This window comes from Neomonachus schauinslandi, chromosome 3 (genome assembly GCF_002201575.2).
Source record: "Neomonachus schauinslandi chromosome 3, ASM220157v2, whole genome shotgun sequence".
Lineage (NCBI taxonomy): Eukaryota > Metazoa > Chordata > Mammalia > Carnivora > Phocidae > Neomonachus > Neomonachus schauinslandi.
In genome coordinates this window covers 167,339,603-167,352,505 of record NC_058405.1, presented here as the reverse complement: position 1 = coordinate 167,352,505, position 12,903 = coordinate 167,339,603, and the positions used below count along the sequence as shown (strand labels likewise).

Below are 12,903 nucleotides of genomic sequence, written 5' to 3'. Positions count from 1 at the left end.
GGGTAAAGAGAGTACAATTTTTATTTTTGCAATTTTTTAAGTCCAAAATTATTTACAAACAAAGTTTTAAAAATTTACATGTGGCTTACACACATACAACCAAGATTCTGGCCTCAACTTCTGACTCTTGCCCTCTTTCTCCACACATACCCCGAGCTCATCATACAAATTACTTGTATTTTCCTCCAATGGATGTCCTGTTTCGTTTCCCCGGGGAATTATGACATGATGTTCCAGATAACACATGAGGCCATCTCCCCAGAAAAGCCTTTCCCTGCTCTTTACAGGCAAGTTAAGTCTTTCTTCTTTGTGAGAAATGTATTTACTTTACATGTTTGTCTTCATTATAAGACAAAAAAAAAAAAATGAGACTGCACTGGGTGTGACCTTGGTCATGTCACTTTACTTTTGTATGCCTCTGTTTATTTATAATATGGAGATGACAGCACCTACTCTTAGGGCTATTTAGAGGATTAAGTGGGTTAAATCATGTAGTGTTTAGAGCGGCCTGAGGAATAGTAGGTGCTCCATGATGTTAGTTATTATGGGGGTGTGAATGGTGATAAGTGGTACAGTATCAGAAAAGCACTAGAATGATAGGAGGGAACATGGTATATCCTACACCAACCATTGCAGAAACTTACTAAATATTTTCAGGTGAGTGCATGAATGGATGGATGCTCAGGGAGTATATTAATATTAAAGGGAAGAAGTAATGAAGGTTTCAACCACAGTGGTAACAAGGAGGAGAGAAGGAGAAAACGAATTTGCAAAGCCTTCATGTAAACCTGTATCAAGTGGTAATCCCTTGACTATGGGGTGAGAGGGAAGGGATACACAGTATTACGCCATCGTTATCTTAGGACCTTCACGAAGCCCCATTTTAGGTGGTATTTCTGGGATATGATTACACTGGGACCTTTAGCACTATCTCCACCAGGCAATACGGATCAGCTTCTGATAGGGTCAAGTACGTCTCTGTGTTATGCAAGACATTTGTTTAAAAGTTTATTATATCTATGTGGCGATCTTTAGTCAGTGTGTGGTTGTATATATTTGAAAGAATTCAGATCAAAGGGCACCTGGGTGGCTCAGTTGGTTAAGCGACTGCCTTCGGCTCAGGTCATGATCCTGGAGTCCCGGGATCGAGTCCCGCATCGGGCTCCCTGCTCGGCGGGGAGCCTGCTTCTCCCTCTGACCCTCCCCCCTCTCACGTGCTCTCTCATTCTCTCTCTCTCAAATAAATAAATAAAATCTTTAAAAAAAAAAAAGAAAGGATTCAGATCAAAGACAATATATAACCATATAACAACATAATAAATTTTAATGAGACTTATAAACAAGGTGAGGGAACAAGAAAAAAAAAAGAAAAATGTAACAGCCTAGGTGTCATTATTTTTAACATTAATTTGCTCATTTATATCCTATATGGCTTTTAGAGAAAAAGTGACATAATCCTGGCTCAAAACCGTGTTTCATCAGAGAAGTGAACTGATTTTGTTAAATCAGTTAAATCGAAGTTAAGAATATAATAAAATAAAATAAATGCAAGAATACAAATATATCGCCTCTTAATAGCATTTTATTTAAAAGTTTACAATTAGAGCACTTGTAATACACAAAATGTTTAAAAGTTACACAGGCTGCCTGTAGGAAGGACTTTTCTTGTAGGCAGAAGGAATGGGGACCTTGTGTTTAAAATGTGTGGAATTCATAGCGCAATATGGGGCTCAGTAAATCAACAGAATCCATAAACTGAAGGGAGTGGACATAACTTCCAAGTTATTCCAAAGTTGCTGGGGGTGGGGTAGAGGTGGAGAGAGATGGTATCAATCTGAAGATTTCACTTGGCTCTGGTTTAAAATCCAAAGGAAAACAAGAACAGAAAACCACCTCAGCAGTATCTGCTATCTGCTGACATACTCCAAAACACAAAACTGCAAACCAGTGTCCTTTGAAGAAATCCATACTTTACAGACCTCTGCCACTTCTCAAAGTCAGTACTATGAAAAGGAATAGGAATATTCCTGGGTGAGCCAGATAATTGAGCATAATTATCAAAAAGATGCATTACACAAACATCATGATGAAGGGGCTCATAAATTAAATCCATATTTCGTTTTAACAAATTTTTATAGTATTCTGACTTGTTAAAATGTCCTGAGTGTGGCAGATGCTACTTAAAAGCAATGACAATAGTGTATTGAAAGTATGTATGGTAATAGTTCAGAAAATAGAGCAGCGACATTTTCTACCTTGATCATCATTCATCAGCACCATAAAATGTTAGCTGCAAAGAAGCACGTAGGTAAGCTTGGCCCACCAAAAATAAGGCATTAGAAAATAGATGAATTCTCATGTAGAACAAGTTATTTAGGAAGAAGTTTAAGCAAGGTTTGTAAAAAGTGACGGACAACAATTTGTGAAAGATAAGAACATTTAGGCATAACCAAGTAAACTGAAAATAGTTTGGTGTCAGTATTTGTCTCTATGGAAGATGGCTGGGGAGTCCGTTCCTTTAGATCCAGTGTGGCTTGGGTTGATTTCAGCTGGAGCTGGGTGTTTATGCTCTATGCCATTTTCCCAGCACTGAACTGCCTGTAGTGGAAAAGACTCTTGGAGTCCACGTTGCGGGATTTCTGCACAGCTTCAGCAAAAAGTTTGGTCACCTGAAAATGTAAAGGTGGGAATCTTAGTGACCCACATGCCACGAAAGTGAGTATTTAATGAAGCAGGAGTGAAAGGTCAGTTTCTGCTCCCAATTTCCAAAGGGACATGTGATGAAAGACACAAAAATTTTTATTTATTCGGGACTTTCTCCTGTATTTCAGACCTTACCATGAATAAGCTAATCCCTGCCCCTCAACTCCCCCAGGGATTAAAACCGACTCGGGGGGAAAAAAATATGATGGGTAGAAAGTTACTGAGTCTTGAAGTACAGTTCTTCTCCGTGATAAATTTGGTGGGTCATGTCCAAGTGGAACTAAGCATACCTCAGGTGATCATTTTCTGTGAATTGGACAAGTGCTTGCACTGTGTCTGGATCTTCAATTATCATTAACCTGTTGCTCTTTTATGGTGCCTTTCATTTAGAAACAATGGAATAAAAGTTTGTATCTTTATTCCATGCCACACCACACTTTTTATTTAAAAGATAATAGTATGGCTAATGAGAGCATGGCTATCCGTGGCTTTTGATTATTTCAATTGCTTGATCACCAGTTGTCTCAGTTAGGCCATGACCTACCCTAATAGCACCATTATTTTAGATTCTATTTAAAAATTCTTCTCCATTCTGAATGTTACAAGAAGGGGAGAAGAGGGATGTGCATATGCTGATGAATACTCTTAAGGGTGACACAGAAATAAAAACCTGCATGTACCTGTATTTAAGGAAAAGAACATACCTGGAAATTAGTGAGGAGAGCAATTCCACTGTCAACAGCTGTCCTCCGAATCACATAATTATCATGGACAAACTTAGTGTTGTTATTGGGGAGGTTAATCACCAGGTCAATGCTGCCATCTCTAATCAATCTGGAAGAACAATCAAAATAAACAAAAGTTTGTAGGTGGCAATGTATATTTTATAATTAGTTTTCAAAATACTAAAGTAATTATTCTCTTACGCCACTCAAGTCAATGCCATACTGAGTTGACTGCCACTTGCCCTCCTCTATTCCTAAATAGATGTTCAAATTATACTCATTTGGGGGTTATAATTTTTTATTGTGTTCTTGAAAGAATTCTGATGAAAGTCTAACTAATTAAATGGAAAGATTTTTCTTTCTCAAACGCTTCATCTATCCATAGAAGAATTGGTAATTTGATAGGTATTTACTTATTTTACAAGGAGGTTTTTCTCCAGTATTGAAGTCCATTCCACCTCCATACTCCCAACTCCCAGATTAACTTTACCTCACTGCCTGCTTCCCAGTGCCTCCAGCTAATGGTGTGAGAACACAGGTCACCTGATTTTGAATTAAATCACTTCACATTCTGTTGCTGGGCTGCTATACGTACTAGGAGACATTTAAATGTCAAAAACATGAAGTAATGCTAATTGTTGTTTTACAAAGTCCTAACCAAGTGCTTATAGCTTCAGTGGAAGTCTACTAAGGTCTGAACAATTTGCCCTTCTTTTATTAATTTGATAATGATTTATAGGTTGCCTTCTTGAGAGCCCTAACAAATGGTAGCCATTTAATAGATTGTAATATCCTAGAACAACTGAGAATTATCTCTTATGTACCTAGGCCATATATTTCTATAAGTGTCGATGTAATGTAGTCCCTAAAGACTCACATAGTGCACTAAAATAATATGTCGTCTTACCAAATCTAAAGACGACACGGCCTGAGGCATAATAACCAACCAGATCAGAGAATAGTAAATCAGGTAATTCAATGGCATTACCCTAGAACTCACCACAGTCTCCTGCATATAGCAAGTGCTCAATAAATTGGACTGATTTATTGACACACAACCTCAGTGAAATGCAGCAGGTCAATCTTATATTTGATATACGCATCTATATACAATATAAGCTTGATGTAAAATATAAAGTGCTGCATTACATTCTTCATGTCTCTCTCATCACTGGTGTCCATCCAGAAAAGCATCCTTACTAGAAAATATCTTGAAAGATGCTATGTATCACCACGTAGACATATGGCATTATATGTTATAGTAACAGAATGGTTCATGAGAATGAAATTTTACAGTAAATAATTCAGATGAATAAACCCATAGATTTATTCATCTGAAATGGCTAAGAGGACTTTTAGAAGACTTGCAATAGGGTAAGGTGAAGTATTCACATTATACTAGTTCCCGAAGTTAATCCTCTATCTGTAGGAGGATAGAACTCTGCCCAGTTCTTACTTTCTGATGGAAGAGAGGCTGGGATTCTGTCCTTCCTGAGAGGGCCATGCCACTGGGGTGGCAGGGACATTGTTGGCATTGAGCCAGTCTGACGTGGCTTCCGTGGCAAAGAGCTGCATTTAAAATTGAAAAGTCAGTTACTGTATCACAGGGAAGGCTTTCATGGAGCAAAGAAACCTACTGGGACACATCCATCATTTAAAACATGAAGTATAAGAAAGTGGTGTATATGAGAAGCAATAATATCATGAATAGAGATTTGGACTCTCTGTCCAGAGTCATGGGCACTTTAAGTATTTTTATAATATTCTAAGGAACAATTTAATGACCTCAACTGTAACTGCTTTTGTAGAAGAAAAAAATAAAGAATTATTCATGGCTGAGGATTCATTGTTATCAAATCAACAAAGCCCCATGACCACAGGCCCACTCTGAGCCTTTGGAATCATCTTGTTTCACTGAACCGGGCTTTGCATGGAGGTATTCGTGGCAAAGAAGTTTTGCCTATAACTGCAACAGCTGGAAACTATGACTTCATACGGAAACAAGAAAAGGAAAAGGAAAAATATACTGGAAACGCATTGGACCTTTGTCCCAAATCCACGTAAACTAAACTTTCTAAGTTTTTAGCTGGCAACTCCTGTGGAGCTTATGGTACCTTTGTTAAAACTAGTCTTTCTAATAATTTTATTCTATTGAAGTTTTTAAACTAATCACATTAGTTAAATCTTTCAAGTTGAAAGGATATATTTTGAGGTATTTCATTCCTTAAGATTCATTAATATTCTCTTTTGTGAATAGATTGCAATGCTTTATAGAAAACGACTAGAAAAAAATTAATATCACATACCTTGAAGCCTTCATTGTGTAATTGTTCAGCCACACCAAGGAATCTGGGACGGAATGATTGCTGAAATTAAGAGAATTTGACAAAATTCACTTTCTAGATACACTGCTTTTCATTTAGTCACATGCAATATGATTATTTACTCACACCATCATCCAAGGCAATGCCATATGTTGCCAGGTGCTTTAGATTCAAAGGTGACAAGTTCAATCCTTTACTCCTCCTATAAGTAAGTACGAGTTCTTACTTATTTCTCTGATATAGATAAGATTACACCCACATTGTCTTGCTCTCTACAGTCTGACTTTTCACCTTGTGCTCAAATTCCTCTACTCTCTACTTAATCCACTTTGTCTGCAGATTAAGATCCACCTCAGTCCTACAGGGATCCTTCCCCAGGTCAGGAAGAATTTAAAGACACCTGGGGTAGGAGTCCAACACCAGCTCAGCCTTGCTAATCGTTCTGCCTGCTCAACCGGCTGAATTCTAACTTGGTCCCGCTCTTAGGAGACTGGGCCCTGTCCTAGCAGCTTGTGCAAACCTCCCTTCAATAAGTCAACCATTTTGGACTCAATTTTGCATTAACTTTAAAGTGAAGAGTAAAAGAATGGGCCCTGGAGTCACTAAGCTGCCTTTGAGATCCTGGCATTACCACTCATTTTTGGTGTGTCCTTAGAAAAGTTAATGTCTTTGAGTCTCCATTTCTTCCTTTTTAAAACTGCAGTGAGCAGTTTTTTGGGACCCTATTTCTTGGGACTCTACAATAAACTGTGTGACCTTGAGCAACTTACTTAACCTCTCTGTGATGTACTTTCCTCATCTGTTAAATGGAAATAGTAACAGTGTCTGTGTCAACAGGTCCTTGTGAGTATTTAATGAGTTAATTCATAAGTAAGCATTACTTAAGTGTCCATATAGGAACTTAGTCCATTAATAGTTGTTGTACAAGGTTACTTGTCCATTAATAGTTCTCATTAAGTATTCATTGTTATTATTAAGATGTTTTTTTCTTCAGCCTCCCAGAGGCTAGATTTCTGTCCCTGCACCATAGTTTCCAAGCCTGGCTTCGTCTACTGACTGTCACACTTCAAATACAAGCCAACTTCCTCTTCACATATATTTTACTTCCAGACAAGATTCCCTCATGTTCCATCTCACCATTCAGATATGTTCTTAGAGCCCATCGTTGTGAACTTCCTAGAGCCTCAGCTGAACCCATCTGGTTTCCAGGTCCTGCTTTCCCTGGACTCCTACACATTGTCACCAGAGTTCTTCCATTCTGAACTTACCCCGTTCCTGTGACCACAAGCCAGTATTTGCAAGACAGTGGTCACGGTGAGAGAAAAAAAGGCTAAGTGGCCTACCCAAAAGTCAGTCCCTTACCTTGACCTCATTAACTTGAATGTTTGAGTAACTGAGCTAAATAGAATATGAAAATCATACACAGTTAAAAACATATCTTTTCTGCCTTTTGGCTGAACATTTTGGCTGTTTTCCCTTGTAAAAAGTTTATAAACAGATGAAATAATTTGGTTACTTCAGTAAATGTTTTATAATCTATTTAGAAACCATATTAGTAACAGCTAAAAAAAAATCAAGGAGATGATCTTATTTCAGAATCTTGGAGAAACCAAGAATTGCGATAATAAAACATATCAAGATCCTTGCACAAGTTTGATAATGTTCAGCCCATAAAACCTCCTAATATTTACTTGCAGAGGCTTTCTGAGAACAGATCTAAATCCTAGGAAAAGACTCCAAAGACTATGTTCAAATATAAAATTCTTTCAGATTCAGGCAATCTCAATCCCAGAACTGCAGTTTTATGAGAGGAAATTATTGGCAAATAGAAAAGATAAATGCAACTTGATGAATCTCAGCTAAGGCGGGCTCAGGGGTTATTCATGGACAGTGTTCTAGAACACAAATTGTAACCATGCCCAGGATAGTAGCTTTCCATTCCTGCTTAGGACCAAACAGGAAGAAATGGGCCTTAGGTGCAAGAAGCTCATGGCTAGACATAAAAAAGGAAATAAATAAGTATAAAATCAGAGTAACTCAGTGACATTAGGGTAATGTAATGAGGCATATGGCAGTCTCCTTAAGAATAGGTTAGGCAGAAGAAGAGGACAATGGCTTTTTAAGTTTGATTCTGCTTGGAAAGCAAGGGACTGAATTAGATGCCATTTTAGGTCTCTTCACATTTTAAGGTTCCTTGAAATGTAGTAAATATGCATGAAATATTCTAAATGAACTTCTTAATTTTGTCAAATCTCCCTGATTTGGAACAATACACTGCAACCTTCTGCTAAACACAAGACAGACTTAAGTAAGCACCAGAGCACAGTAGAAGATGCAACATAAAGTTGTCCAACCACTTATTTATTAACTGATGTATTATATATTGAACAAACTATTCTCAATTTCTTAAATTTTCCCCTAGCAAAATGTCACTAATAATATATGGCCATGTGATAACATAACATTGAAACCATTTTCTAAAATATCATTTCGGGGCACCTGGGTGGCAAAGTTGATTAAGCGTCCAACTCTTGGTTTCAGCTCAGATCATGATCTCAGGGTTGTGGCACTGAGCCCTGTGTAGTGCTCTATGCTCAGCTCGGAGTCTGCTTGAGATTCTCTCTCTCCCTCTCCCACTGCCCCTCCCCCCCTCAAAACTCTCTCTCTAAAATAAATAAATAAATCTTTAAAAAATATATCCTTTCACAAGCACAGTGGTCCTCAAAATGTGGTTCCCCAGGAAATCAGCATCACCTGGGAATATGTTTTAAAATATAAAAGTTAAGGGGCACCTGGGTAGCTCAGTCAGTTAAGCATCTATTTGCCTTTGGCTCAGGTCCTGATCCCAGGGTCCTGGGATCAAGCCCGCATCAGTCTCCCTGCTCAACGGGGAGCCTGTTTCTCCCTCTCCTCCCAGCTCCTGCTCTCTCTCGCTATCTCTGTCACTATCTATCTCTCAAATAAATAAATAAAATCTTTTTTAAAAAGGTATAAATGTTTGGGTCCCACCTCAGATCTGTGGAATCAGGAACTCTGAGAGTGAATCCCAATAATCTGCATTTTAACAAACCCTCCAGGTGATTCTGATGCACACTTAAGTTTAGGGGTAGGAGGGAAGAGGGACTAGGAGACCCATCCTTCACTCATTTTGTAATTTGAGGTGAAGATCCATTAACCTTGGCCAAAGTCACAATGAAAAATGTTGAGGAAGGAGTACCAGAATGTAATTTTTTCTTTGCTATTTTAAAGTAAAATAAGTCAGCAAGTCCTCTAAGACCTGCAGATACCAGTCAGAACCTCATTATGGAGCTGTTTCAATGCTGTCCCCCAAGTGGAAAAGATAAATATCCGACATGACAGTATTGGCAGTTCCCAGCCAGGGAACCACTCTGCCTTCTGGTCTGGGGTGTTGGCTTTCATAGCCACATTATAAACTTCTATCAAACATGTATTGAACACTTGTGACACATAAAACAGCCTCTCTACAAAAAGAAATTACAGCTGTCAGCTTGCATCTGAGTAGCCCCGGATTTAATAGCTGATTGAAAATACCTGGGTAAGAAACCATTTGTTATTAAAGGTGAAAACTACAAGCTGATTTATTTCCTGGAAAATGTTTATAAGAAAGTCCTTTTAAAATGAAAAAAATATATACATTTCCTCCAATTATCATTTTCACATTATTCCAACTTCTGGCTGCAGAACAGAAAGCCAAGTTAATGTGTGGCGCTGTGGACTCTGTCGGGACGTCTGCACCGACAACTCTATGGTTGTTCCTAATGATTCTGTACTGAAGATAAAAGGTTATTCATGTCACTTGGAGTTGTCTTTTTCAAATAAAATGCTTGCTTTGTGTTTCCGAGCAATGCTGAAGCGCAGATGTCAGGATGGTGCTCGCCACTCCACAAACATCGCTGAATAGCCCAATCAGAGGGGAAAAAACAGTGAGTGCTCTTGATGTGCTCTAGAGTAAATCATTTATTGTTAAAGGGTGTTCCAGATAACTTCGAAACAGGGCAGAGTGCCTACTCATAGCAACTAAAAATAAATCCTGATAGGATGAAAGGAGGCTGGAAATATTGCAGGGAAAACAAGGATGATTTTGTTGCCATATAAACCTACATTATGCCTTTCTTATGTTAGGATCTAGGCCTATGGAAGACCTGTTGTTAGACCCAGTGCATGTAAGAGTTGACAAGAATCCTTTGACAAAATCTAAATCTTGACTTTTTTCCCCCCTAAGTTCTAGTTATATACAATTGATGTTATGAATATTTCAAATTCCCCAGGTGATTTGTCCCATAGCATTTAACTTTGGGAGGGCAGAAACAGAGGGTCTGTGTGTATAAAGGAGTAGGGTGGGAAAGAGAAAAGAAAGAAAAGGTTAGGAAGACTACAGTATAACAAATTAGCATGTGTGTGCCCTCACACACACACACACACACACTCTATTTACTAAATGTTAAGAAGTGGCTGATACTTGCTAGTAATACATTACTATTTAAAATATGTGTTGGGCGCCTGGGTGGCTCAGTTGGTTAAGTGACTGCCTTCGGCTCAGGGCATGATCCTGGAGGCCTGGGATCGAGTCCCTCGTCAGGCTCCCTGCTCGGCGGGGAGTCAGCTTCTCCCTCTGACCCTCCCCCGGCTCATGCTCTCTCTTTCTGTCTCTCTCTCATTCTCTCTCTCTCTCTCAAATAAATAAATAAAATCTTAAAAAGAAAAATATGTGTTAAACTACCAAAGATAAGAAAAAAATGTTTCCTGGCTCAGAGTCATTTTTACCTCTCCTCCGTAATTTCTCTTTTTCCCCAATTTTCTCTTGCAACCTGTTGTGAAATGAATGAGTTAAGGTATCTTCAATTAAATCCTTGTGTTCATAGCAGGAAGCTGGGTCAAGGTGGGGAGATAAAGTGAAAAGGCCTTTCCCTCAAATAAATGGGACAGGTCCTGACTATCCTCCTCACTTCTCTATGAAGGAATAATAAAGCAAATTAACTGCAGTGGAGCTGGTTACCAGCGCCCATCTGTGCATGGATTCTATGCGGCATCAGGCTAAATGAATGATTATCTTAAGAAATCAAAATGCAGTGGTGGATTTCTTTCTTAGAACTTCACTCAAGAACTCAACAAAATGTGTTCCTTTGTATTTACTGGCCTTAAAGCCCATTTATACATTAGCAGTCCTTTTTTTAGGTCGTTCTCACTTCTGACTTTACATATTTGAATGAGTTTATGTGAATTATTCTGACCATGCTAAATCATGTTAAATAAAATGATTTTTTAAAAGTACAATGCATACTGAAATATGGAACCTTAATTACTTTGTCCACAGTTTCTAGGAAGCCTAGGTAAAAGGCTGGGGTTAGACTTGGTCCCATGCTATCCAAGAAGATACCCAGTGAGTTTTCTAGCTATTAATGCTCCAGTTAGTATATACTGTCATGTTGTTCGGTTAAATTTATGACGCGTTTTTAAAAGCCACTCTCAGTGAAAATCCACCAGATGGTGACAGAGAGGCTGTCCTTGAATGGCTGGGAGCAGCAGCTCTTCCTTGCCGCCCACACTGAGTAGGTCAGAAAGTGACTCTTGTCCATCTCCTGCTGATCAAATCTACCACAGCTACTAATATTTTATTAAACATAATTTTATATTAAACATTTCTCTATTTCTTTGAAGATTTTATTTATTTATTTGCCAGAGAGAGAGAGGACAAGCAGTTGGGAGTGGCAGGCAGAGGGATAGGGAGAAGCAGGCTCCCCGCTGTGCAAGGAGCCCCATGCGGGACTTGATCCCAGGACCCTGGGATCATGACCTGAGCCGAAGGTAGATGCTCCACTGACTGAGCCACCCAGGCATCCCTTAAACATTTCTTTAAATATACTTTTTAAACTTTGTAGTTACAATAGACACATATCTAAAGCCCTAACGTTGTGCACTTACACACAAGTAAAAAGTTCTTTGCAAGAACTCATGTAGCTGTTGCAATACTGATCTCTTTTAAAAAGAATGTACTGAAAGATAAAAAGTTCGGTGGGCAGAACCTCATTCCTTTGAGAAAACTCTTTTTACCCTACAAAACCCTCTCTTTTTTTTCCACCCATAAAGCAAAAAATTCTGTTCACTGATGCCAAAATCACACAAATACTCCCTAGGGATTGAATTAATTTTTGCTTAATATTTCCTGCAGCACTAGAACCAAACAAGGCACAATTTTATACATCACTGCCTTCTTAAACTTGTATTTTATGTTAGCACTATTACGATTAGTTGTGAAGACAGGGACTCCTCTGAATGCCCCCAGGTCTCACATTAAACTTTAAGTCATAACTGGAAGTTGGGCAAATACTCTCATACTTATGACTTAATAGTACTTAATACTCATCTATAACATGATGAGACTCTCATATGGTGTAATGTGTCTCCAAACTGCCATTATGCTTCACAATTGCAAGTCATCTTGTTAGCCTCTGCTCTAACTGTTCTCCATCTCCCTTTCAGCACCTTTATGAAGCAAAATTCCAAGTTGCTCTTTGCAGAAACTTCTCCAAAGCCACTACCCATCCAGTCTCCAGAGTCTAATTTGCTGATATTAAGACACCCTAATGAGATGGTATCTATAATAATCACCCACAGGCTTGAGAACACCTGGTACTGCTCTAATTATATTTTCATTGATTTTTATGTAACCATGCAGGGTTTGAGCTTATTAAAAGTATGGCAGGAGTGACATCTAAGACCATCTATTGTTTTTATAGGACCCAAGAATTACTAATCTTAAATGTAAGTGAATGACCAGGTGGAAAACATTTAGTATTTTTCAGGAAATTTACAAACAGAACAGTCTGTATATTCTTGCAATAATTATTCCAGGGAGTAATAAAAGTTTCCTGACTACCTTTTTGCCCTAAGATTTCTTTTTTTTCCCCAATGGAATCTACCTTTATTGATCATTAGTGTACCGACATAATATGTACATTTTTTTTTCCATTTTTTTATTGTTAATCACCAAACATTACATCATTAGTTTTTTTTTTTTTTTTTTTTTTTTTTTTTTTTTTTTTTTTTTTTTTTTATTTTTTTTTTTTTTTTTTTTTTTTTTTTTTTTTTTTTTTTTTTTTTTTAAGATTTTTTTTTTTTTTTTGAGAGAG

At 38.0% G+C, this 12,903-nt stretch overlaps 1 protein-coding gene across 1 annotated transcript in view; it reads right to left on the bottom strand.

Annotated features, from left to right (window-relative positions):
* Positions 1 to 1,572: 1,572 nt before the first annotated feature.
* Positions 1,573 to 12,903, bottom strand: part of CPS1 (carbamoyl-phosphate synthase 1) — a 123,499-nt gene continuing 112,168 nt past the window's right edge. The window contains exons 35-38 of the mRNA XM_021702784.1: positions 5,735 to 5,794; positions 4,885 to 4,997; positions 3,408 to 3,537; positions 1,573 to 2,669 (exon numbers count right to left, since the gene is read on the bottom strand). Coding sequence (XP_021558459.1) covers positions 2,571 to 2,669; positions 3,408 to 3,537; positions 4,885 to 4,997; positions 5,735 to 5,794 — 402 coding nt within the window. The 3' untranslated portion in view covers positions 1,573 to 2,570. The remainder of the gene's footprint in view (positions 2,670 to 3,407; positions 3,538 to 4,884; positions 4,998 to 5,734; positions 5,795 to 12,903) is intronic.